Source organism: Sciurus vulgaris, assembly GCF_902686455.1.
Source record: "Sciurus vulgaris genome assembly, chromosome: 3".
NCBI classification, from domain to species: domain Eukaryota; kingdom Metazoa; phylum Chordata; class Mammalia; order Rodentia; family Sciuridae; genus Sciurus; species Sciurus vulgaris.
The window spans coordinates 150,218,890-150,246,284 of NC_136463.1; the positions used below are offsets into that span (position 1 = coordinate 150,218,890).

A 27,395-nucleotide genomic window follows, 5' to 3' on the forward strand; every position below is an offset into this window, starting at 1 on the left:
AGATTTTAAAAATTACATGGTCATCCTAAATCCATATAGCTCCTAATCATCCACAAACATTTTAAATGTTTGTTTGCATACGCAGTATGTCAGGAAAAAAAAAAAAAAAAAAAAACCAACAACGAGCCAGTTGCCAGCAATTTTCCCATTCAAAGGGACTTTAAATAATACTAAACCCCAAGTTTGAAAAACACAGGATTATTGGATATTTGTAGAGCCTGCTTATTTTTAAGCTATTTCATGTTATACTTTGGCCTGTAAGAACTGACATTATATCATTGAAATATAAAACTTTTTAAAGAATGTTTCAGTCCTGTTTCTGGTACAATGATTATACCTTTTCTGAGTTTATGTGTTTACTCTCTATTTAGAGAAAAGAGGAAGTAAATGCTGAAATTGTCTTTTTTTTAAATAGGTTCAACCAACCCAGGGTTAGTTAGGCTTCATGTGCTGATGATGGACTTAAGCTAGAGCATTTAAGAGAAGCTTAAGATTATTTAGAAAAGCCACTGGTCGAGAGAACATAGATATCAGCTATGTACACAAGTGAAAAATACTGATATTATCACATGGAAAGTTTAAAAATTGTACCTGGGCTACCTAAACAGAAGACTAGAAGGAAAGACATCAAAATGTCACAAGTAGTGAGTATAGAGACTTCAAATAGCTTTAACTAGTTGTCTTTATACTTATCTAGCTTTCTGATCTCTTACAATGACTACACTTTATGTGTTATATAAAATGTAAGCAAGGAAAATAAAATCGCCAAGCTACCAACACATCATCCACCAGAGCAGGAAGGTGGCAAGGTTTAATGACAAAAGCCAGGTGTAAGCTATACACACACCAAGCAAGAGCAGAAGGCTCGAGCAGCTCCTTATTCTAGCAGAAGCAAGTCTGACCCTAAGAGGTAAGAGGAGGGCAGGGAATGCTGCGTATCCAATGTCTTGCCTGTAAATAAGAGTGGGTGTCCATTAGCCTACATCTGCACTGCCCTTTCAACTATGAAAAGTATAGCCTTGTGGTCAGAGCCACACCTGTGCAATCAGACTGCCAGGGTAAGACACTGTGCTCAATCACTTACTGGGCGTGTGACCTTGAACGAGTCAATTAGCCTCCCTACTCCTGTTTTCTCATCTATAAAATAGGAATCATACCACCACCTACCTCCTAGTGTGACTATGAGGATTAAGAGAGATGATTCACAGGAAGGGCCCAACATACAATAAGGGCACAATAAATGTAGGCCACTATTAGGCATCGGCCATGAAATACCAGCCTTAAGTATGTTCCCGAAACTACATGCCTGGGTCCAAAAATGATTTTAAAAGGATCCAAAAATTAAAGCCTTTCTTTTCGCCTCTTCTGTGTTGAAGGCTGGACTGCAGCATAATGCTTGCTTTAAGACCATGCTCTAGGGACCAATGGAAGGAGGACAGCCCAATAAAATACACAGCATGACCCAGAGCCCCACACTATGGAGTGGAAATCCTGCTTTCAGAGTGACAGGATTTCTAGTCTCTTGCTGCCGCCACAGCTGCCAGCCACTGCCTTTGGCAAGGAGGTGGGTGACTCAAGGGTGAGCTAGGACTTGGCAAGGGGACACCAAACCAGAAGGCCTCCAGGCAGGAAGCTCCAAAAGAGCCACCTGCCGAAGCAGTTGAAGCAGTTTGTCTACCGACAGCCTTCAGAGAAATGCAGGTAGTGTTCTGCTGCCACTAGCAAATTTTAGAAGTCCAATAGAACTTACATCCGGATTTTATAACTTTGAAAAAAATTTTTCGGATGAAGAAGCCAGGCTGAAGGTATGACCACACACTTAAATCACTGCAGTGACTTAACTAAAAGTCATAAGGAACACTCCAAAAAAGTTCAATTTCAAATCAAATTGCGAAAAGTTTCAGAGCTGTCTCAAGTCAAACTATGTTACATATGTATGTGATGAAAATCTTCTTTCTCAAACTTACAACTATCTCACTTTTCCAAAGATATAAATGAATATCTTAATAATCATGAAGGAATAATTATGCTATTATATTAATCACATAATTGAGAATGTACTCTGCTGCATAGGGTAACCAATTTCTCTCAGTTTACCTGGAAATATCCCAGTTTTAGCACAAAATGCTAGGAAACCTGGGTAAACTAGAATGGTTGAGCCCCCTAAAGCTGTGCAAGAAAAATGATGTGTATCCTATAAAAAAGAAAACAGAAGAGACACAGTTACAAATGCAGAAGTGCAAAATGCCAAGTTTGTTTGTAGCAATGGTTCCCAGTTCCTTTTCATAGTAAAAAAAAAAAAAAAGACTAAAAACCACAATGGCCTCTCCCTTCCCCTTTACTTTTTACTTTCCAAAACAGTTAGAAAAAAGCATGCTCCTTCTCTTGCATGACTGAGAGGTCACTGCAGAATTGTCTGCATACCTGTACACCCTAAGACTCAGGAGGCTGAGGCAGGAGGATTACAAGTTGGAGGACAGACTCAGCAACTTAATGAGATCCTGTCTCACAATAACAAAAGAAGGAGGGATAGAGCTCCATAGTAAAGAACCCCTGGGTTCTATCCCCTGTACTGAGAAAAAAAAAATTTTAATAATAAAAGACAAACCAAAACAACTTGATACTCAGGTTATCAACAGCAAGACTGTGTCCTCAAAAAAAAAAAAAAAAAAAAAAAAAAAAAAAAAAAAAAATCCAAAAGCTGTGGCAAGAATCAAAATTCAGGGCTAGGAATATAGCTCAGTGACAGAGCACTTGCCTACTATCCACAGGCCCTGGGTCTAATCTCCAGAATGGCAAATAAATAAAGATAGATCCACTTCACAGATTTAACAGATGAGGAAGGAACGAAGAAATGGTTGTCTTACAACCACTGAGTGGAGAGCAAGGCACTCTCCTACAAACTCCAAGGCAGAGCTTCCAAGCAGTTATTGCTCCTTCCCAGAGACTGAGCAGAACTCTTCTAGAAGGGGCTCAAACAAAAGGTTGTCAAAGTGAGTATATGAGGTTAAGAACCAACTTCTAAGAACTGAGTTTCAAACAGAAAAAGTAAGACTATATAAGGAAAGAAAAACACACTTCCTGGCCTAAAGAAACACAGAAACCACCATTGCTCACCACCCTACACCATCCTGCCTAGACCACCTCCCCACAGTCTCCTGCAGGTTTTTCCCAAGACAGACTGGCAATTTTCAGATGTTCTCGAATCTTAGAACTCCTCAGATTTGCACAAATGAAGTTTGTGCATCTCTTTTTCTCCAGAGTAATTCTAGTTTACTGGGGGACGGAAGAGGATGTATTTGAAAACATAAGACAAACATCTTTGAAACCCCTACTCTGATAAGCCTTTCAGAAGTAACTTCCTTTCTTTCTAAGACCAGTAGTCTACTTTTTTTTTTTTTTTTGGTAATATACTTTTCACTAGGGTTGATCTTGACATCTTGATTTAAGAAAGAGTGCCTTCTTGTAACCCTTTCAACACATCCGGCAATTTTTACAACTTCTAGCAGAAAGCACAGGAAGCTAGAAGACAGGAGACAGGAGTTAGTTCCAGCTCTACAGGTCAATAGCTGTGGTCCTTGAGGAAGAATTGCTTCCCTTCTGAAGATCTGCTTCTTCATTTAGAAATGAGAGATACAGATTAGATGATCTTTAGCATCCTTGCAACTCTAAAATTCTATGTGAAATTCTTCCATGTGTGTGATAATAATGCCTCTTGGAACCATTTTTTGTACTTTGCAGATTTAGGAATTAACAGCAAGGATAGTAATGTATACCAGCAAAGTACACACTAAAACCGTAAGATTAAAAAAAAAAAGCAAATGTCTAACAGTTGGCAAAGTATGGGAACAAAAGGTAGAGGAAATCCAAATATCAACTTACTAACACTTTTAAATGTTCAGAAACCAATGTGAACAAGTACATTCATCACAATCATTAGCTGTTCTTCGTTCTGAATTTAATGGTAGCATGTGTTTTAACTAAGTGATTTATGCACCCTCCCAAAAAAGAGATAGACAGATTTAAGCACCTCTTCCAAGGAGGGAGGGAGGGAGAGAGGCAGAGAGAAAGAGGAAGAAAGAAAGAAAACAACCTGTGAATACTTAGGGAAAACAAACCGGAAACTTTTATTCTAAAGGGCACAGCATCATTGCAAATCATCTTGGCAATCAATTGCATTTAAGTTGCAGGATACTGGCTGGAGCTTAACAAGAAAAAAAGAGGAACAAGATGCAGCCCACTTTAGAAGTTTGAGACGTTTAATATAATACAAGGGCAGGTACATTTGACCCCACGTATTAGTCAAGACTGCCTCTCTGCTCATCGGGAAACCCAAAACAATGTTCATTTCATTATCCACAAATAAATGGGAGGGGATAGAGAGGGAGGAGGAAGCTGTTTCCCTTTTTCGTGCAAAGAGATGCAAAGAATTTTGTCATGCAACCTGGTAGGGCGCCTGTGAGTGTCAATGTCCTAAGAGTCCCAGAGTCCGCAAAAGAAGGGGGAGGTGGTTTCATCCCACAGACCCGCAGCTAAGAACTGTCAGTTGGATTCAGGAAATAATCCCACATCTCCAAGCCAGGACTCCAGAGCTGCCCTGTGTGGTGTCTCAGCAAGGAAAGCAACAAAGCTGATGGACACAGGCATAAGCCCAGTGCCTGGAACTGGAGTCTCAGACTGGTCTTCACCTCCCACTCAGACACCGGCCAGAGCCGAGAGCGCGTCTCCAAGCGTCCCCATCCGTTCCCATCCCGCACTACGCACAAACAGCGTCCGGGCAACTAAAGAGGAAGTCAGGATGTCAAATCAAACGGATAAAGACCACTCAAGAGAGGCAATGTGTGCCAATCGCCTGCTTGGGTTAAGGAGCGGTCCCAGGCTGCGATCCTTTCTCCTTATGCGTCCTCGGTCCTCCTTCCAGCGGCGCGAACCAGCAGCCCCTGGGCAGCCACGGGCCGGCGAAGCCCAAGCTGCGCAGCACTGTAGGAGCCGAAGGAGTGCTTCCAGCCTCCCCTCCCCCTGCCCGGCGACGACCCGTGTACAACGCACACCCGCATGCACACACCCGCACACCAGCGTGTGGGCTGCGCCAGGCGCTAGCGGACCCTTCCCCAGCCCTGGGCGCATCAGGGCGCCTGAGCCCAGCGCACTGTTGCGACGGCCCTGGGCGGGGACCGCACAGTGGGAAAGCCAAGCCGCCGGCTTTCGGAGGCGCCCGGCGGCCGCACACACTCCTCCCCGCGCCGCGAGTAAACAGCTCGCGGGCGCGCTCCGCGCCGCGCCCCCATCCCCCCGCGGGGCTCCGCGCCGCCCCGTGCCCGCGCGTCCCGCCCGCCGGCGCCGCCGCCCCCTACCTGATCAGTGAGTTTGAGCACTGCCATTCTTCCGCTCCTTCGCGAACACACACATACAGGTCCCGGGTCTGCAGATGTCACGCCAGGAGCCGGGGAAGCGGAAGGGATTGCCAGGGGAAGGGAGAAGAATCTGGCTCCCGAATTTGACAGCCCTCCCCCTGCTCCTCCTCTGCCTCCTCCCTCCTCCTCCCGCCGAGAGGCTGACACTGGCTAGTAGGGTTTGCAGCCGAGCCCGCCCGCCTTTATACAGGAAGTGCCGGCTGCTGCCAGCCGGGCCGCCACTGACATCACCGCGCGCTGGCTCGCTTGCTCGCGGCCGCGCCGCCTGGGCCGACGCTGCCTCCTGCCGCCCGCCGCCGCGCCTCGCAGCCGGCGGCCCCCGGCGCCCGCCCGCGCCCGCTCCCGGCGCGCCGCCGCGGGGCTCGACTGGCGCCCGCTTCCCGCACCTGCACGCTGAGCCCAACGAGCCGGACCCCGGCCGGACTAACCCGGGTCCTTCCTTGCTGGTCTCTCTCACACACACACGCACACCCTCACGGGCAAACCCATGCGGATACACCCCGAGGGGGCACACGCCACCTACTGTAACCTGGGAGACTGCGTCACCCCCCTTACCTAACCCTCTTCCCCTAACCTGAATCAGATTGTTCCAGCACTCCTTTATCCCACCTCGGTCAGAGCCTACAGTTTTGATACTCTTTGTTTAGTGCAGGGGGGGGTCCCTGGACACAATGTGATTCTTTAGTGCGGTCTCACAAATGCTTGTTCCTCAAACACTGAGTGAAGGGGTGAGGGGGAAAACCGGGGGCTCTGACCCTTCCATTCATCTTGTTCTCCAGCCACCTTCCAGCAAAATACACACCATCCTCAAGTGCTGACACCCTAAGTTTGAGTGTTTAGGGATAGAGGTGGTGGTGAGTTACTGGAGAAGCAAAGTAGTCTTAAATTACCACCTTGATGGGGTTTCTTAGTGTTTCCTGACTGGTTTCTACGAAATTCAAAGTTATCGTGCTCTTCAACAGAAAAAAGACAGTTGTCAGGCAGCATGGGATACGAATGCAATGGAAATATTCATAATCGTAGAAAGTGTTGATACTTATGGAATTCGGCGCAAACCCTCAGTCATTCAACAGCCATGGACTGAATGCTTGCTTTGTACTAGGCACTGCCTAGGCACAGAAACAGCGTAAAACGTAAGATAGGTACTCTCAGAGAGTGCAGACCAACCAGATAGTGCTAATTACAAACTGAGATAGGAGATCACAGTGGGGTGGGGGATATTTAAGAAGGAAACCATGGCAAGGAATCAGGCCAGACTGGTGGAACGGGAGCGGGCAGGCTTCCCTTAGAAAGGAACAGGATTTGAGATCTGGAGAAGAGCTAAGTAGGCTAGAGGGAGTACTCCAAGACGGCCACACGTGCCACTGGCAGGCCTTAAAGCAAACCTGCAGGGCAGCATTGAACAGCAAAGCAGAGCTACGGAGTTCCTGGATCAAGATCAAAAGCCTACCTCTACTGTTCATTCACAAGCCAACTGTGGTTCTTCCTCTCTACTTTCAGTGCCTCCCCAAAGATTTTTCACATGAGAAAGCAGAAAAGGGAGTGGTAGCATTTGCTTAGTCAGCATTCTTGTATTTACCACCTGTAGATGAAGCAGCTAAATCCCAAAGGTCCTCTTATACAATTATGCAGACAAGAGCAAGTGAGGAAGCAAGCTCCTGGCTTCCACCACTTCTGTACTAGTGATAGAGTCAAAAAAAAAAAAAAAAAAAAAAAAAAAAAATCTCTATAAGACTCCTCTCCAAGGCATAGGTGTTTTTTTGCACCTATGAGATTCCTAATATCACTTTGCATGACTTCCTGAGTAAACTGAACAGGACACTGAATTTTCTGATTAAATATAGACATATTTCCAAAGAGTGATAACAAATCATTTAATTTGGAGGATGCACTCAAGATCTACTTTGGCCCATCATGAGCATGCAAATGCATAAATTCTTGGGGCTGTTTTCAACGCTATCAGACCCATTTTCCCTGATACGGAAAGCTTGGTTCTGGTCCCCAGTGCCCATCCATTAATGAGGACATGAGTTTGAGAAAAAAGAAAAAAGTTTTATTGCTTTGCTAGCAAAGGAAAAACACTCAGGACTCCTGTCCCAGAGGTGTGATTCTGCCCATTAGGGGGAACAGGTGATTCAAAGGCTACATTACACGTGTTCTCTGTTTTTGGAGATTAGGGAGGAGAGATTGGAAAGGAGATCAGGGTGGAGAAGATCAGGAAAGAAGATCAGGGAGGAGGAGTTTGGAGGAGGAGGAAAGAAAGTGTCAGTTTTAGAGAAGCAAGGGCTATATTCAAAGCACAAAGTGGACCACGGTTACATTCCCTTTTTGTAATTAATATTTTTAACACTCCCTATACTATCCGGAAGTGAAATTCATAGGTAATATTATCTACCTATACTAATTGCAAAAACATCAATATAATGTCCTAACTATATAAAGGGAAAATAATTTATAATTAATATGTATTTCAACAAGTAAATGATATAGGATGTCTCTATTAGAGGACAAAATAAAGCAGTAAGATGCTTGCGTTTATATGCAAAAGCATTGTGAATAAAAACTTTAAATGCAGACCAATATGAATGCGTAATATTAGCAGCTCAAATATCGAGATTGGTGTTGACACAGATGACATGATACTGTGAAAAGTTGAACAATGCTTGGTCAACTACCAAACAAAATAAAGTGCAAAGAATGGAGGTAAGATAATTGATATTGATGCCTTTACCAGCAAGTCTGGATTTACTGTGTTAGTCCATGCATTAAAAGTGATTAACAGTTTGTTTAGTTGGTTAAATGAGCCCCTAGAGGGTCCAGATGACTATCTTTACACCAAACCACTGTAAAATACATTAGTGGGGGGAAGGAACACCAGAAAAACCTCTAGCAGCTGCTATGATGGTGGGCTTTCTTCCACTGAGATGGCTTCCTGATTTCTATAATAATGGAAATTTTTTGATGGCAAAAGCCAAAGCCACCTCTAAAGTGGCAGAGACAAGGTACTATCATGAGCATCAGAGACAAAGTGGTACTCAAAGGCCTTGACCTGCAAGGATATTTGGCAGTGCCCTTGGTGGCCCTAGGAATGAAATAGATGGACAGACTTCTGAAATATTCCTTGGTCTTCATAATAGGCAAAATTCCAGGTCTTCCACCTGAAACCTGACTTGAGTCATCAAAATGAAGTCATCCTTCTCATTCGGTTCCTATACTTAAGCCAGTTTACAGACACCAAACCCCTTGATGGAAAGGGAAGTCGGTACCCTTCAGGAGGACCCTGAAGCTTTGCCATAAGAATATACTACAAAGGCTCATTCTTAAATATATAGACTAGGCATACTCAATAATTAGAATCCCCACATCACTTCTGATCCACAGAGGAAGATTATTATGGTAGGATGGGCCAACTGGAAGCCTCTGGAATTTCCCATTTCTATAAGAAAAGAAAACCAAAAGCAAAACTGCATTTGGAGAAATCAATACCACCAAAGAAGATGCGGGGATGGTGATACTATCACATCCCCATTTAACTTACCTGTTTGGCCTACATAGAAGATAGATGGGTCTATGGATTTTTATTTAATCAGTGTTTTAGTCAGCCTTTTCACTGCTGTGACTAAAGGATCTGACCAGAACAATTTTAGGGCAGAAAAAGTTTATTTGGGGGCTCCCAGTTTTAGAGGTCTCAATCCAGACAGCAGACTCCATTCCTCAGGACTCAAGGTGAGGTTGAACATCGTGGCCGAAGAGTGTGGCAGAGGGAAGCAGCTCACATGAGGATCAGAAAGCAGAGAGAGATCTCCACTTGTTAAATACAAATATATATGCCAAAGCGACACCCCCAATGTCCCACCTCCTCCAGTCACACCCCACCTGCCTCCAGTTACCATTAAATTAATTCCATCAGAGGATAATTCCCTGATTGGGTTAAAACTCTCACAACTCAATCATTTTGTTCTCTGAACCTTCTTGCATTGTCTCACACATGAACTTTTGAGGGACACCTCACATTCAAACCATAACAATAAGATAGTAATACCCATTGCAACTGCTGCTATTTTACTGCAACAAACCAACACTACCCTAGTTACCTGGTGTGTGTCTATTGGTATAGAAAATGCCTTTTTTACCTGTTTTAACTTACACCAGTAGTTGTGTTCTTTGATATGACGAGGCCAGCAGTATACCTTTACAGACTTGTCTATAGGCTGTAAACTCTTCCACTCTCTGCCATAATCATGCCTGCAGAGATTTTGGTCACTATATTAAAGCCGTCAAACTGATTGGACCTGATGAACAGAAAGTAGATATGTTAGATGCCTTAATAAAACACACATGATCCACAGTATAGGCTGTAAACCCAAGAAAATTCCCCACCTTAGTGAAGTATCTGGAGTTACAGGGATCTGGAATCTGTCAGGATGTCCCCTCCAAGGTAAAAGACAAATTGCTGCACCTTGCACCACTGCTATGGTTTGGATCTGATTTGAGAGTCTCAAGGATGCATGTGTTGAAATTTGATGCCCATTGTGAGCTATTAAGAGGGTGGAAACAACCTGAGTATAGTGTTCAGAAGTACAGCATTGGGAAATGATTCGGATTAGATTAGGTTATCAGGGTGGATCTCCTTGATTGAATTACTGTTGTCATTATGAGAAGAGGGAGAGGGACCTGAAGAGATATGCGTACATATGCATGCTCTTGGTCTCTTGACATTTGATGCTCTGCACCACTTTGGAACTCTGCCAGTAAGAAGGCTGTCACCAGGTACAGTCCCTAACCTTGCACCTCCAGAACAATGAACCAAAATAAACTCTTTTTCCTACAATTTACCTAGTCTCTGGTGTTGTCACATACACCACCTACCACTAAAAATAGAGACAGGATCCTTGTGGGACTTCTTTGGATTTTGGAAGCAGCACATACCACATTTGAGAGTGTTGCTATGAGCTGTTTATCCAGTAACCCATAAGGCTGGCATTTTTTATTAGGAACATGAGAAAAAGAAGAATCTGTAGCAAGAGTCTTTGACTAAGATATACATCCAATGAAATATGAAGTATCTGTGACAAATAGGGATGCTTTATGGAACCTCCGGCAAACTTTTTTTTTTTTTTTTTTTTTTTTTTTTTTTTTTTTAGTTGTAGATGGACACAACTAAAAATTTATTTATTTATTTTTATGTGATGCCGAGGATCAAACCCAGTGCCTCACACATGCTAGGCAAGCCCTCTACCACTGAGCTACAACCTCAGCCCCCTCCAGCAAACTTGATTTAGAAGATCTACCATGCAAACATTTTTAGTTTAAAGCAAGCCATTCCTTCTTCTGCAGGTAACAATGTTCCACTTGAGAGATGGCAACTATCTTGCTAACTGACTTTAAATGACTGACCATAAGACATCAAGTGATTATGTAAACTCAGCTGCCCATTATGAGCTGGGCATTATTTGGCCCACCAGTCCCTAAGATTAAGCATGCACAAGAGCAATCCTTGTCAAATGGAAACTGTGTATAAGAGATTAAGCTTGAACTGACCCCAAAAGCCCAAGTTGCCCTAGCAGGTGGATCAGATTCCTTTGATTCTTACTCCTGGCCTATTGTCTCTTCATCTGAAACCTCAGAGTTGAAGAATTTCTTAAGAGCAGTTAATTGGCTTACAGGCAGCTCTCCTCAGTGTACTCGCACAGCTGGAAATTCCCAGTGAGGGATGGCTCTGATGAGAGCACTGACAGGAAATTTTCTGAATGCAGAGTTTCCATCAGCACACTGAACATTCGTCTGGTTTGAGAGATAACCAGAAATGCAGATGTACATTCATTCACAAGCAATTGCTGGGGCTGGGGAGATAGCTCAGCTGGTAGAGTGCTTGCCTTGCAAACACAAGGCCCTGGGTTCGATCCCCAGCACTGCAAAAAAAAAAAAAAAAAAAAAAAGACAAGTAATTGCTGATGGTCAGCAACTTGGAAAGAAAAGGATCAAGAGATTGGTGACAAAGAGATCTGTATCTTTCCAAATGGACACAAAATGTGAGGATATTTGTGTCCCTATGAATGCTCACCACTCAGAGAAGGCTTTCAGTAATCAGACAGATGACACATTTGGTAGAGTTAGCCTCTTCTCCACCTAGTATCGTGCTTACTCAAAGGAGCCATGGAGTCAGCCATGGGCTCAACCTCATGGGCTTAGGGAGGCAGTAAGACCAGCATCTGACAACATCAGAGATCACCCATTGTGTTCTAGTAGGACGCCATTTCCAGCGGAGATTAGCCACCTGGTAGCAATTAATTATACTGGACTCTCCTTTCATCATGGAGAAGATAGATATTTGTCTTCAATAATAGATGCCATACTATAGATAGGGCTTTCCCTCCTATGTCCAGAATGTTTCTGACAGTACAACCATCTAGAAAGTTCTGTTCTGCCTTGTTCATTGTTAGAATATTCTACATAATATTACTTCTTTCCAAGGAATTCATTTCAAGGCAATGGACTAATGCATCTACCAGTCTTATCATTTACCTCACCCGCCAGATGCAGCTGCCCTGGAAGGATGATGGAGCAACCTACTGAATGAAGACTGAGTTCTAACATCAACTTGGAAATAACACACCAAAATACTGAAGTTCTTTCTTATAGGACGTTGTATATGTTTTGAGTCAGTTTCTCCCAAAATACACAGATCAAAGCATCAAAGGCAAGGTAGAGAGGAGGGACAGGAATGGTTGGTGGTAGTGAATGCTGTTCTTCTCATCATTATGCCAATAATCCATTACCCAGTTTTAGTTTCTAGTGCCTGCAACTTTGAGTTCTGCTGGTTCAGAGGTCTTTGTTAAAGGGACATTTCCACCAGGGATAATGGATATAGTTTTATTGAATTGTAAGTCAAGACTGGTACCTGGTTGCTTTGGGTTCCTTGTGCTATGAAAACAACAGGCAGATAAGAAGTTACAGTGGTGGCTGGGTGGATGGATTCCAGATCCAAGAGGAAATTGGTTGACTGCCATATGATGGTGACAGGAACCATGTGAGGATAGGAAAGACTGTTCTGGACTTTCTGTGGAACCTGTTAGTTCTTCCATGTCCTAAAGTAAAAGTTTATGAAAAGTTACTATTTAAAAAGAGAGAGAACAGAATTTTAAAAATTGACTTAAATGATTCAGGAATGAAGATATGGGTCACCAGGAAAAGGACCTTCCTAAGTCCTTAGTTCTGCAAACTCCAACCTGTTCCCTTTCTTCCCTAGCCCTGCTGGTGAGCATTGCTTCCTGAAGTTATTAACTCTGCTCACTCCCTGCTTTTCATCTTCCCAACACCTGTTTAAGCAATTCCCCCATGTTACATTATTCCTTTGAAAATAAAGTGGTTTTTTTTCCTGACTAGATCCTGACTGATACAATATAGTTGCAACCCTAAAATAAAATTTAAAAATCACTGAATGTTGAAACTTTAAAACAAATCAAGAACACAAGAACACTGTATTTACATGTTAAATGGGTTAAGTTCCAGGTTGATATAATTACAGATTCTTTTACCTACATGAATATCCAGTAGGATATTTGAAAATCTACATTTAAAAATACCTTAACTTTCTAATATCAAACTCCATATACTTGGAACATTTCCATTCATTGTGACAACCAAATGTTCCCCCTAAAATTTCAAAAATATTCCCTAAGGACCACTGTACTAGGACTATAGCGATCAGAGCCTATGACTTTAATAAATCCATCCTTATATAATATATTTCAGTGTGGTTGTTTTATTTACTTGATTTCTGCTTTTTAAATTTCTATAAATATAAATACACACATAAATAAATGTGTCTATATATCTGTGCATATGTTCAACACGTACGTTTGTAAGTATGTGTGTATATGTATATGTATATGTAAATGTAAAACATACAAGTACTGAAGGTAGTTCATGTTGAGTTGTGCTGCCCAGTTCCCACCTTCAGGACACACTCATACATATGAAATAGTGACATGTGATGTAGTATATTTTCACATGCAGTGGGACGCTAGGATACTTCTTTGGGACACTTGAATCTGAGGGATTATTTTCAGCCTTCCTCCACAAAAAAATGTTCACACAAATTCTCTCTCTCTCTCTCTCTCTCTCTCTCTCTCTCTATATATATATATATATATATATATATATATATATATAATATATTTACTCCTCTTCCTCAACTCCTCAGCCACTCCAGCTAACCTAGTGTCCTGAGCTCACTCCCCTAGCACCACAGCAACTCTGACCAATTCCAGAAAACACTTGGTCTTAAGCTCACCATATTGCTCCTGATCCCCAGACCCAGCCAAATGTCTGCTTCTCTTTTGGATGACTCAAAGCCACATCACACTTAGCATGCCCATGAAGAAATTTATAATCCTCTCTTAAACCATTCCTCTCCTGTGTTCCCCCAACCAGGAAATCATACCACTGTGGACCCAGTTTGGTCTAAGAATAAAAGCTGAGGTTCATCTTTCACTCCTCCCTTCCCTCTTGCTTCTCACATCCTGCCAATTACCAAGTCTGCCCAGTTATGTTTGCTTAGAGCAGTATTTTCATATCTACATAAAATGAATGAATATGGTATGCCATGGACTGTAAAATTTGCATCCATCCTTTACATAAACCTGTGACTTGTAACATTTTGTGTTTGCAGTAGTCTACTCCACACTATCTCTCTGCACACTACCCCCACCAAACTTCATACTCCCAAGCTCTGCAACTAAGTTTTTACCCCCTCATGCTCTTGGGAGACTTAGGAAACATTTAATAAACACAGATTTTAGAAATTTGGTAGGCCTTCATGTTGCTTCAATGAAACAAAGACAGAGCCGTCAGTAAATGGACTGGCACACTTACATCAGGGGCTAGGCTTATAGTTGAGTATTGATTGGTGGGTCCACTCTTTGTACATAACCTGCTCAGCAGACTGGTAAACTATTTTATAAATACTGGTCTCATTTTTAATTCAAAGGAATCAGTATTGACTGTTCCATAAGAAAAGGATTCTAAATCCATATCCCCTTGGTGTTTGGCCAGTAGCATCATAATCTTTGTATAGACGGGTCCACCTATCATAACTAAAGGAAGGGGAGAAGGAACCAACATTTATTGAGTCTACTATGTTCAAGCACAGTACCAGCTGTTGTAAGTTCCCTTCCCTTCCCAAACACAGTTAATTCTGCCCTCCTTTGTACAATGTCTGTACCTCCCATGAGCTCTTAGTATTGGGCGTTCCACTTTAAATAATGATGACTTATTTGTTTGTCTGTCACTCTACTATAAACCCTTTGAGGTCAAGGCTCATTTCAAATTCATCCTTTTAATCCCAAGCACACACAATAATATGTCCTCAGTTAAAGGAATTTCTCTCCTCTAATATATAGGGCATTGTTAAGAAGCAAATGCATTCATCCTACTCCAAATCATCTTACCCAGTTATGTCATTCATAATATAGATGTAGAGCATAGCAACTATGTCAATTTCTTGCTATGTTTTTGAAATGGAATATTCTCAACTCTCCCTCCTGACTCCCACCAAAAGAAGAAGAGTAAGAGAACACATAGCATCAGTTTATAACATACACCACACACACTTTTTATTATATTTGCAAAGCACTCTTTTAAATAATATATTAATATGTGAAATATATCTTTAAAGTGAATAGAGTGTGTCTCCTATTCAGTGGCTTTAACATGTGACAAAGAATAAATCCTAAGTCACATGGCTCATAGAGGATTAAATATCATGCATTTTGAATTCCCAAGTCTATAGCCTTAGGAGTGTTTTCCTTCTCTCCTCAAATGCAATATAATCAAAACAGAAATTTCTTGTTCTCATCACTGCCCTTTAGGATGTATAAGAAGTGTGCTCTGTGCACATACACTTACATAGCTAGAAGAGGGGAAATAATTCAAAAGCAGGAGACTCCTCAACACCCTCATTTAGAACCAGTTCAAGCTGGTGAATTCAAAAGTTTGAAACCTAATCCAGCTCCTCTCAAGTTCAAATTCTCTTGATACTGGATCTATTGTGACTTCTTATTTTTGTAGAAGAACATTTTCAAAAATGGTTCAATAGGTGCTTTGGACAGTGTCCAACTCCTCTAATGCAAGATGTGGAACATTTAGTGGTAAATGAATAAGGAACATATGTAATACATTTCTTTAGATACGCATATTTTTGAAAACTCAGCATGGGGCGGGAGAGCAGTACTTGGCCAAGTCTATCTGTGCTGTCTCTGAATCCTTGAAAATTAGTTAAGGGCATTCAGAGACACAAAGATACAGTTGGGGTTTTCCATGAGTATGCACAACATGTAGCTGTCAACCAGTGATGATAGAACCGGCAGGAAAGTATTCTCAATTTTTATAGAAATAGGAAAGAATTAAGATTTACCATCTAGCACTTTGGTGGTGAGATGTGGCATTAGCCACAAAATCAAGGACAAAGCAACAGGATCCTGAAATGTCCTTGTATGTTTTGCATTTATTATTTCTCTGCTACGTAATTGCCAGTGCATGGCTCAGAGTGGAAATAATTCTGGCAAATATCAAATCTACCTCATTCAGTCTTTAGGAACATTGCTGAAGAATTACAATAGTTCTCGACATGTGAAATCTTTTCTAAGTAAACAAGCACTTAGTGTACTGTGGTTGGGTTGTCTAGCCTTAATTTCTCCAGCCCAAACAGCCTAAGTTTACCCTAACTAAACTCAAATCTTTTCCTAAGTGCCCCTTACCTCCACGTCAGTCTCTAAGTGGCTCTGGGAAGTCACAGTGTGTCTCACATGTGTTCAGGAAGAAATGAACACACTTTGTTGGATATTCACTGAATCTACTGAGCTTCTGCAATCTTCTGTCAGCCCCATGTTTTTGCCATTGTTTTGCTAAAGTTAGAGGGAAAATATCCTGAGAATAACAATCTTCAGTGCTCCCAAAGCTAGAAAACTCTCAAAGTTACAAGTGACATGGCCAGCCCTTCAGGCCACACTGTGCCAGTGCCAGGCTGTGTTCCATGTAGAAACGTGAATACCATACCTTCGTCCAGAGAGTTCACACCTAATGCATGGACCTGGGAAGATGGAGGCTTCAGAAGGGCATGGTCTTCCCACTCCCCTCTCATCTCTCACTATAGGAAAGAACCTGCAGATTTTCCTATGGAGCACAGTGAACTGACACCAGTAAACAATCTCAACCCAAATACCGCAGAAGCGTGCCCTATAGTTATTGCCAGGGGTTATTCTAATTTGACAAATTCATGTGGTTGAATAAAATTGAGGTCTAATTGTCAAAGCATAGAAAAATAAAATTAGAAAACAGGAAGAAAAATACAAATAGATTTTATTAATGTTAATGGTTTTAAAACTTATAATATACAATGGTTCATGAATCAAATGAAAGCCAGAGGCAGTGGTGCACTCCTGTAATCCCAGCTGCTGGGGAGGCTAAAGCAGGAGGATCACAGTTCAAAAACAGCCTTAGCAACATAGTAAGGCCCTAAGCAACTCAGTGAGACCCTGTCTCTAAATAAAAACACAAAAAAGGACTGAGGAAGTGACTCAGTGTTTAAGTGCCCCTGGGTTCAATACCCAGTACCAAAAAAAAAAAAAAAGAATCAAACAAAAAGCACATGATCAAGTGGTATTCAAAAGATTTGGAAAAGCATTTGATAAACTCACTTCCACTGATGAATGTAAAACAATTCTTAAATCTAAAACTAAAAAAATTAAAAAGAAATTCCTTAATAGCATATGTAGGATCTACCAAAACTTTGAAAGCAAACTTATTACTTAATGGTGAAAAGTTAGAAGTACCTTCTTGTATTCTTGATAATAGCCATTCTAATTGGAGTGAGATGAACTCTTAGGGTGGTTTTGATATTTTTCTCTCTAATTACTAGAGATGTTGAACACTTTTCATATATTTGTTGATCGCTTGTATATCTTCTTCTGTGAAGTGTCTGCCCAGTTCTTAGCCCATTTATTGATTGGGTTCTTTGTATTTTTGGTGTAAAGTTTTTTAAGTTCTTTATAAATTTTGGAGATTAGTGCTTTATCTGAAGCGTATGTGGAAAAATTTTCTTCTCTCTGTAGTCTCTTTTTTCACATTATTGATTGTTTCCTTTTCTGAGGAAAAGGTTTTTAATTTGAATCCATCCCATTTATTGATTCTTGCTTTCGTTTCTTACACTCTTGGAGTCTTGTTAAGGAAGTCTGGTCCTAAGTCAACATGATGAAGATTTGGGCCTACTTTTTCTTCTATTTGGTGCAAGGTCTCTGGTCTGATTCCTAGGTCCTTGAACCATTCAGCGAGGATGTGGGGAAAAATGCATACTTGTACATTGTTGGTGGGGTTGCAAATTGGTGCAACTATTATGGAAAGCAATATGGAGATTCTCAGAAAACTTGGAATGGACCCACCATTTGATCCAGTTATCCTACTCCTTGGTTTACACCCATAGGACTTAAAATCAGCATACTACAGTAACACAGCCACATCAATGTTTATAGTAGCTCAATTCACAATAGATTGTGGAACCAACCTACATGTGCTTCAATAGATGAATGGATAAAGAAACTGTGGTATATATACACAATGGAATATTATTTGGCATAAAGAATAAAATAATGGCATTTGCAGGTAAATGGATGGAATTGGAGAATATCATGCTAAGTGAAATAAGCCAATTCCAAAAAACCAAAGGCCGAATATTTTCTCTGATAAGTGGATGCTGATACATAACTGGGGGAGGTAGATGGAGAGAAGAATGGAGTAACTTTGGATTGTGTAGAGGGAAATGAGAGGAGAGGAGGAGGTGGGAAAGATAATGCAATGAGACAAACATCATTACCCTATGTACATGTATGATTACACAAATGATGTGAATCTACATTGTGTACAACCATAGAAATGAAAAGTTGTACCCCATTTGTGTATAATGAATCAAAATGCAGTCTGTAAAAAGGAAAATAAATAAAAATTTTTTAAAGTAGTCTAAAAAAAAGAATAAGTACTTTCTTTAAAAGTCAGGAACAAGCTAACAGATCAGCTATCATTACTTCCATTTAACATTGTTGAAAGCTACAATGAGATTTGGAAGGGAGAAAATGACTATCATTAATCATAGATAATATAACTATCTAAGAGAAGTAACATTTAAATTATTAGCAGAGAGACCTCAGTCATGTTGTTTACTATAAGATAAAAATATAAAACTTAGTGGTATTCTTATATACCAGAGTCAGAAAATTTTTTCTGTAAACAGCCACATAGGAAATATTTTAAATTTTGCAGACCTTATAGTCTTTCTGGCATTGTAGTGCAAAAGCAACCACAAACAATCTACAAACAAATGGGCATGACTGTATTTCAGGAACACGTTATTTACAAAAACAGGTAGCAGGCTGAATTTGGCCCACAGACTATGATTTGTGATTCTTGTCATACATCAGTAATGATAAAACAGAAAACATAAAGAAAAGATGCTATTTATTATAGAACACAGACTAGAAGGTACTTATGAATAAATCCTACAAAATTTGTACAAAACCTATTTGAAGAAAATTATAAAACTTTATTGAAGGACCATTAGGATATCAATAAATTTATGAGAAGTCAATGTTTTAATTTTTTTCTTTCCAAATTAATCTATTAATTTGATGTAATTGTAATAAAAATATTAACAGCATTTAGGAGATTGCAGATAGAATTATAGAGCATTAATTCTTCTAGGAAATTTAATAACCTCAAATTCCAAAATTTATGTAAAAACTAAGGATATCCAAGACATTAAGGAATCAGAACAAGGTAGGGAGATAGAACTTGACAGATGTCAAGAATTATCATAAATAACGGTAACTAAGGCAATACAGTACTGGTAAAGAGATAGGTAAATTGATTAGAAGAATAGAATAGGGGCCCTAGGAACAGACCCACTCATACATGGGAACATGATATATAATAGAGGTAGTGTTGCAGATTAGTGGGGTAAAGGTTGACTAATCAATGAATGGTGCTAGAGTAATTGGTGCCATTTTGTCTCATATCATACGATACCATATCATACCATCTACATCTCTACCTCACAACATATGCAAAAATCAATTCCAGGTTGATTCAATATCTGAACAGACACTTTCTTTCTTTTTTTTTTTTTTTTACTTTTATCCTTGAAATTCTCTGGCATTATGCCATTGTTCTTAGCATAACATTATTTTTTTTTATAGTAAACAAATGGGATACATGTTGTTTCTCTATTTGTGCATGGAGTCAAGGCATCCCATTTGTGTAATCATAAATTTACATAGGGTAATGTTGTTTGATTCATTCTGTTATTTTTTCCCTTCCCCCCACCCCTCCCACCCCTCTTTTCCCTCTATACAGTCCTTCCTTCCTCCATTCTTACCACTCTCCTTATCTCTAACCCTAAACCTAACCCTAACCCTAACACTAACCCCTCCCACCCCCCATTATATGTCCTCATCTGCTTATCAGCAAGATCATTCGTCCTTTAGTTTTTTGAGATTGGCTTATCTCACTTAGCATGATATTCTCCAACTTCATCCATTTGCCTGTAAATGCCATAATTTTATCATTCTTCATGGTGGAGTAATATTCCATTGTATATATATGCCACAGTTTCTTTATCCATTCATCAACTGAAGGGCATCTAGGTTGGTTCCACAATCTGGCTATGGTGAATTGAGCAGCTATGAACATTGATGTGGCTGTATCTCTGTAGTATGCTGATTTTAAGTCCTTTGGGTATAGGCCAAGGAGTGGGATAGCTGGGTCAAATGGTGGTTCCATTCCAAGCTTTCTGAGGAATCTCCACACTGCTTTCCAGAGTGACTGCACTAATTTGCAACCCCACCAGCAATGTATGAGTGTACCTTTTTCCCCACATCCTCGCCAACACCTATTGTTGCTTGTGTTCTTGATAATCGCCATTCTAATTGGGGTGAGATGGAATCTTAAGGTAGTTTTGATTTGCATTTCTCTTATTACTAGAGATGTTGAACATTTTTTCATATATCTGTTGATTGCTTGTACATCTTCTTCTGTGAAGTGTCTTAAACAGACACTTTCTCAAAAAAAAAAAAAAAAAGAAATACAAGGGCTAGGGTTATGGCTCAGTGGCGGAGTGTTTGCATCACATGTGTGAGTCACTGGGTTCAATCCTTAGCACCACATAAAATAAATAAATAAAATAAAGGTATTGTGTCCATTGACAACCAAAAAAAAAATTAAAAAAAACAAAGAAATTACAAATTCAACAAACATATGAAAAAGTGTTTAACATCACTAGCAATCAGGTAAATACAAATCAAAACTATACTGAGATTCATCTCATTCCAGTTAATACAGCAATCATCAAGAATACAAACAATAGTACCTACTGATGAGGATGTAGGAGGGAATGTACACTTAAACATTGTTGTCAGGCTGCAAATTAGTTCAACCTCTTTAGAAAGCAGTGTGAAGATTCCTCAAAAGACTAGGAAAGAAACCACCATATGACCCAGTTACCCCACTCGTTGGTATTTTTGCTGACGAACTAAAATCAGCATACTACAGTGATACCGGTACATCACTGTTTATAGCAGTGCAATTAACGATAGCCAAGTTATGGAACCAGTCTCAGAGCCCATCAACAGACGAATGGATAAAGAAAATGTGGAATATATACCAATGGAGTTTTACTCAGCCATAATGAAGAATGAAATTATGGTTTGCTGCAAAATGAATGGAACCAGAAAACAGGCTAAGCAAAGTAAGTCAGACCCAGAAAGTCAAGGACCAAATGTATATTCTCATATGAAGAAGTTAAAGCAAAATGAGGGAAAAAGGGAAGGGATCCCATGAAAATAGAAGGGAGATAAGTGGAGTAGAGGAAGGGAATAGAGGGGAAGGGAGAAGGGACAGGAAAAGGGATGAACTGCAGAATGACATTGACCAAATTGTATTATGTACATATGTGAACATACCACAGTAAGTTTCACCTTCACATATGTCCATAAAGTGCCAATTTTAAAAAGTTATAAATAAAAATAGAAGGAAGATCAGCAGAATAGAGGAAGGGGAACAAGAGAAGAGAGGACAGGAAGGAAAGAAAAAATACAGAAGACTGAAATAGAGCAAATTATATTCCATGCCTGTATGATTATGTCCAAATGAACCCCAATATTATGCATAACTATAATGCACTAATAAAAACATTTTAAAAGATTGTGGAAAAGATTGTGAGAATAGTAAAGATTTCTAAAACAAGATGCAAAAAGCCCAGGACATAAAGGAAAAAAATAATATATTTGCCTTAAAATTGAAAATTCCAGTACATAAAAATAATCATGAATAATGTTAAAAGACAAACCAATACTTATAAAGATAGTTGTGAAACATATAGCTGACAGACTCTGTATTCAAAATAAAATATACAAATAAGGAAAAATCCAATAAAACTGTTTTTAGAACTGTAGTTGACCTATTAGTAGGTCCTGAAATCAATAGCACAGATGGTGGATTAGTATTTAACAGTATAAAATATATTAGAATAGAAAGTATCTGAGTGCATCCCACATATTAAAGATAAATATTATTTTGTGAAATTTGTTCCAGTTAGATAGTTTTATACAAGTAGGCCTATATACATACTGGATCACAATATAAAATAAAGTTCTTACTGTGGGAAGCAGTTTTAAAAACACTGAAATGGAGAATTAAGATCTAGAATAGGTTGTACCGTGATGTGGAAACACTCATGGCACTGAATTATATACTTAAAAACAGCTCAAGTGGTAACTTCTGTAATGTACATTTTACGAGAATGTTTTTAATTTTGCCACAATTCAGGAAAAAAACATAAGCACACAATTCACAAAAAGGGAAACGTTGAATAGCCAATAAATTTATAAGGATAGATGCTTGTTCTCAATTATCATAAGAGAAATGTAACAAAGCCCCAGTGAGTTACTTTTATAGCATTTGAATGAGAAAATAATTTGTAAGTCCAACAATGCCAAATACTGGTAAGCATGTGGGACAATAGAAAGGATCCCACAGTTCCTTCAGTTCAGGATTAAAAATTCACATTCAGGTAATGTCTAGTAAAGTCGCCCAACAGTGGCACTCCCACATGTGATCAGAATACTGTTATTAATGGAAAAAAAATAGATAGGACCTCAATGTTCATCAATAGGAGAATGGACAAAGACAGGGAAAATGAAATAAATGCATTTATCAACAAGGATAAACCCCCATACATAAGATTATGCCAACCAAGCTGTAAAAGAATATAGTGTGATACTTTCCCATGAAGTCTGAAACATTCAAAAGAATACTCCATAGTATTTAAAAAAATAAAGTATATTCATTGAAATAATAAAAATCGAAAATGAGGATAATGATTGCCTTTGGGAAAGAAAAGAGAGAAGGATTATATATTTTCATCACCTAGGTGTGAATGGATAAAGAAAAAAAAAAAATATATATATATATACACACACAAAGGAATATTACTCAGGCTTAAAGAAGAATGAAATTATGGCATTTGCTGGTAAATGAATGGAGCTAGAGAATATCATGATAAGTGAAATAAGCCAATCCTGAAAAAACAAAAGCTGAATGTTTTCTCTGATATGGGAATGCTAACTCACAATCAGAGTAGGGGGCTACAGAAGAATAGAGTTACTTTAGATTAGGTAGAGGGGGGATGAAGAGAGAGGATGGGGTATGAGGGTTGGAAGGATAGCAGAATGAATCTGACATTATTACCCTAGGTGCATATATGACTCCATGACTGGTGTGATTCTACCTTATGTACAACCAGAAGAACCGGAAATTATACTTCATCTATGTACGATGTGTCAAAATGCATTCTACTGTCATGTGTAATTCATTACAACAAATTAAAAAGAGAGAGAGAGAAGGAATCATGGTGGGTACACCCAGCCTGGAATTTTATCTCTAAAATTCTTGGTGATGAAGACCATGGGAGCAAATGAGATAATAATAAAAAAAAAAAAAAAAAAAAAAAAAAAAAAAAAAAAAAGCAGGACAGGAAAAGAATTATCAGAGAGGAAGAAGAGAGTGGCAAAAAGAGATAGCCCAACATTCTCTTTGCAGGATAATACAAAGGTGAATCTTATTCCAGAGGCAACCAACCAACATAAACAAGATTTTAAAATTTTATTTTGGCGAATTCCAAACAAATATTAAACCAGAGAAAATAGCAACATGAACCCACACTTACCCGTTACCTGGCTTCAACAATTTTCAGTTCATGGCTAATTTTATTTGTCCCATACCCCCAGCTGTCACATCATCCCTTTTCATTCTGAAGCAATCCCAGGCATCCTATCATTTTATCCACAAACACTTTATTATGGCTCCCTAAAAGGTAATGACTTTCCTAATACAACCATAACATCATTGTTACACCTTACAAAAAAAAATGGTAATTTTTAACACTATCAACCACTATCCAGTGGTTGTTAAATTTTCCAATAATTTCATAAGGGCCAAAAATTTATTTTATAGTATTTTGCTTATTTATAATTATTGGGTAATATGTCTTTCAAAACTGAAATTCCCCCCACGCCCATCATCCCCCTCTTTTCCCCCCCTTGAAATTTTGAACTCTGATTTTAAAGTCCGACGGAGACAGATCAGGACAATAAAGGCATCAGAGGGATCAGGTCACCCAAGTATTCCCTGGAAAGCTGTTTAGGTGGAAGATGCTTGGTTTGGGTGGACAACCTCACTCTTAAACTGGAACTGGGACTCAACTTTGTTCAAACTGTGATTGCTCAGAGCACCTTCTTGCATTAAATTAAAAAGCTTTCATTTTGTGGGCTGGAGATATAACTCAGTGGGTAAGTTATATCCAGTATTGCAAAAAGAAATTGTTTTGAACTTTCATTTTGTTGGAATATCATGAAATAATCCTGCTGTGGGATATCGTCTACCACTACAGTAACTTATTCAAAAAATTAAAGATTGTACATGTAAAGAATAGTAGAGATTAGTTTTTGGCTTTTGATTGGCCTTTGATACTGCAAGATTTCCTAAGGATTTGTGTCCCCTAAATGAAGCAACTATGAGTCACTTTTACTCTAATGTAAATAAGTTGTCTTCAGTAAAAAAATAAAACCACTGCCCTAACAATAAACTCAGAAAAATTTCAAATTACTTACTAAATGTGGACAGAAATCTAACCACATGAAATAATGCCTGAACACACATTTAATATTCTTGGCTTTGCAAAGCAATAAATTTTGATTGTAGCATTTTGTACAGCTTTTTTTAAAGATGCTTAAACATATGTTCATTTTAGTGAGTTTCCATGAGTCACTGAAACTGTTTACCACACAACTACTGTGGATGAACTCACTGGTTCTGAATTCTGGTTATTCATTTGTAGAGTTGATGTCTTTAAACTTATTATTAAATTTGATTTTCTTTGTAAGGCATATTTTGATAATTAAGTATGTGTTTTTCTTCATATGGCTATGAGGGGTTTCAGTGTGACAACACCAAAGTCATTTTACCTTTGCATCCACAGCAGCTGCTTTGTGTTTGTGATAGAATCCATCAGTAGAGCAGGTGGTGTGTCAGTCCTCAGGGAGAGCCCAGGCAGCTCAGATAGAGGTGAGGCCCTCCTGCAAGGAATTAAGGCTAGGAGATGCCGACTCAAGACTGGAGGGTGGGAGAGTCTTTGTCAAGGGGCATGTATATGAGGAACACCTGGAGAAATAGCTGAGGGGACCTGAGATGGGGGAGAGATGGTGCCAAAAGCCTATGATTGGACTGGGGCTGTTTTGTTTTGTTTTTCTTTTTAAATAATTTTTTTTCTCTTCTCTAACATCTCTACTATTTTTTGCACTGGGTATTTTTCATGCATCAGTTTGTTGAGGACTGTGGTGTATGGATGGTATTTTGCAGTTTTGTTGGGCATTCTTCTATTTTTAATTTTTTATCGTATATATTTTTCCTTTCAATTGTCTGTTTTCCTGGATCCTCCACCTTTTCTCCTGCTACCAGTCAGTCTCTGTCAATTCTTTCTCCACTCTTACTATAGGTTTTTGCTTTTGGATCCTTTCCTCTTCTCTCATGAACATAATGTCCTACACCACTTCTGCTCTCTCTTTGTCCAACATTTGGAATTGTGAATCCTTTTAGCAAATTCATCATGTACAGTATAGACAATAATTAACTTGTCATTTCTGTTTGTTGGAAGAAAACTGTGGAAGTCTTGATAGGCTCTAGGGGGTTTGAGGCTGTGTTGTTTACATTGGGTGCTGTTGATGTTGTCTCCCCCTTGAAGGTGAGGTGCTGGGAGCCTTCAGGGACACTATAGGTCTGCAGGGTAGAATTTGTGCTGCCTTAGATCCATACTGCTAAATGGGAAAACATACAAGCTACATGGAAAAACAAGGGAATTAAGCATCACAAACAAACCAAGAAGCTCCAATGACAGAATCGACTGACAACACCATGGAAGAAATGTCAGAGAAGGAATTTAGAATGTACATAATTAAACTGATCTGCAAAGTAAAGGATAGTATATGGAGGGAAATCAAAGAAAAAACATAGGAAGTGAAAGATAGCTTCAATAAAGAGTTAGAAATTGTGAAAAAAATCAAGCAGAAATCCTTGAAATAAAGGAATCAATAAACCAAATTATAAATTCAATAGAAAGCATCACCAAGAAACCAGACCACTTGGAAGACAGAACCTCAGGCACTAAAGACAAAATACATAATCTTGAAAGTAAGAGTTGACTATGCAGAGAAGATGGAAAGAAACCATGAATAGAATATCCAAGAATTATGGGATAACATGAAAAGACAAATTTAAAAGTTATCATGATAGATGAAGGAGCAGAGATACAAAACAAATCTTTTCAATGAAATAATATCAGAAAAATTCCCAAACCCAAAGAATGAAACGGAAAATCAAATATAAGAGGATTAAAATAGAACCCCAAATGTACAAAATTACAGCAGACCCACACCAAGACACATTATAATGCAAATGACTAACAGAGAATAAAGATAAAATCCTAAAGACTGTAAGAGAAAAAAAATCAAATTATATACAGGGGGAAACTAATTTACATTTCAATCAGACCCTAAAAGCTAGGAGGTCCTGGAATAATATATTTTAAGCTTTGAAAGAGAATGGGTGCCAACCAAGAATTTTATATCCACCAAAATTAAGTTTCAAATTTGAAGATGAAATAAAAACCTTCCATGATAAACAAATGCTAAAAGAATTCACAACTAGAAAGCCTGCACTACAGAACATTCTCAACAAAATATTCCATGAGGATGAAGTGAGAAAAAAAAGGGAAAAAAAGCAAAGAGAGAAACAACACTAAAGAAACAGTCAATCAAAGGAGAAAGTAAATCAAATTAAAAACCAGAAATAAACCAAAATGACCAGGAACACAAATCATATCTCAATAATAACATTGAGGGGGCGGGGGATATAGCTCAGTTGGTAGAATGCTTGTTTCGTAAGCACAAGGCCCTGGGTTCAATCCCCAGCACCGCAAAAATAAATAAATAAATAAATAAATAAATAATAACCTTGAATGTTATTAACAGCCTGAACTCATCAATCAAAAGACAAAGTCTGACAGATTGGATTAAAAGACAATAGCCAAAAATATGCTGTCTCCTCCAAGAAACACCTCCTAGGAAAAAGCATCCACAGACTGAAGGTGAAATGTTGGGAAAAAAAATGTCACTCACATGGACTGCATAAACAAGCAGGGGTTTCCATCCTCATATCAAAGTGGGACTTTAAGCCAAAGTTAATCAGAAGGGACAAAAAGGACACTTCATACTGCTTAAGGGAATTATACATCAACAAGACATAACAATCATAAGTATTTATACCCCAAACAATGGAGCATCTATGTACATCAAATAAACCCTTCTCAACTTCAAGAATCAA

The 27,395-nt window shown here is 39.2% G+C and overlaps 1 protein-coding gene across 8 annotated transcripts in view; it reads right to left on the minus strand.

The window, feature by feature from the left end:
- ANKRD44 (ankyrin repeat domain 44) overlaps positions 1–5,587 on the minus strand; it is a 317,692-nt gene extending 312,105 nt beyond the window's left edge. For 6 of the 8 annotated variants that reach the window (XR_013762680.1, XM_079132583.1, XM_079132580.1 and 3 more), the window contains exon 1: positions 5,355–5,586. Coding sequence is in view for 7 of the 8 variants with exons in the window: in XM_079132583.1 (XP_078988709.1) it covers positions 5,355–5,381 (27 nt within the window). In the remaining variant the exon portion in view is untranslated. Of the gene's footprint in view, positions 1–5,354 lie in introns of all 8 variants that reach the window. The other 2 variants (XM_079132577.1, XM_079132581.1) reach the window with 1 other exon arrangement.
- Between the last annotated feature and the right edge of the window lie 21,808 nt (positions 5,588–27,395).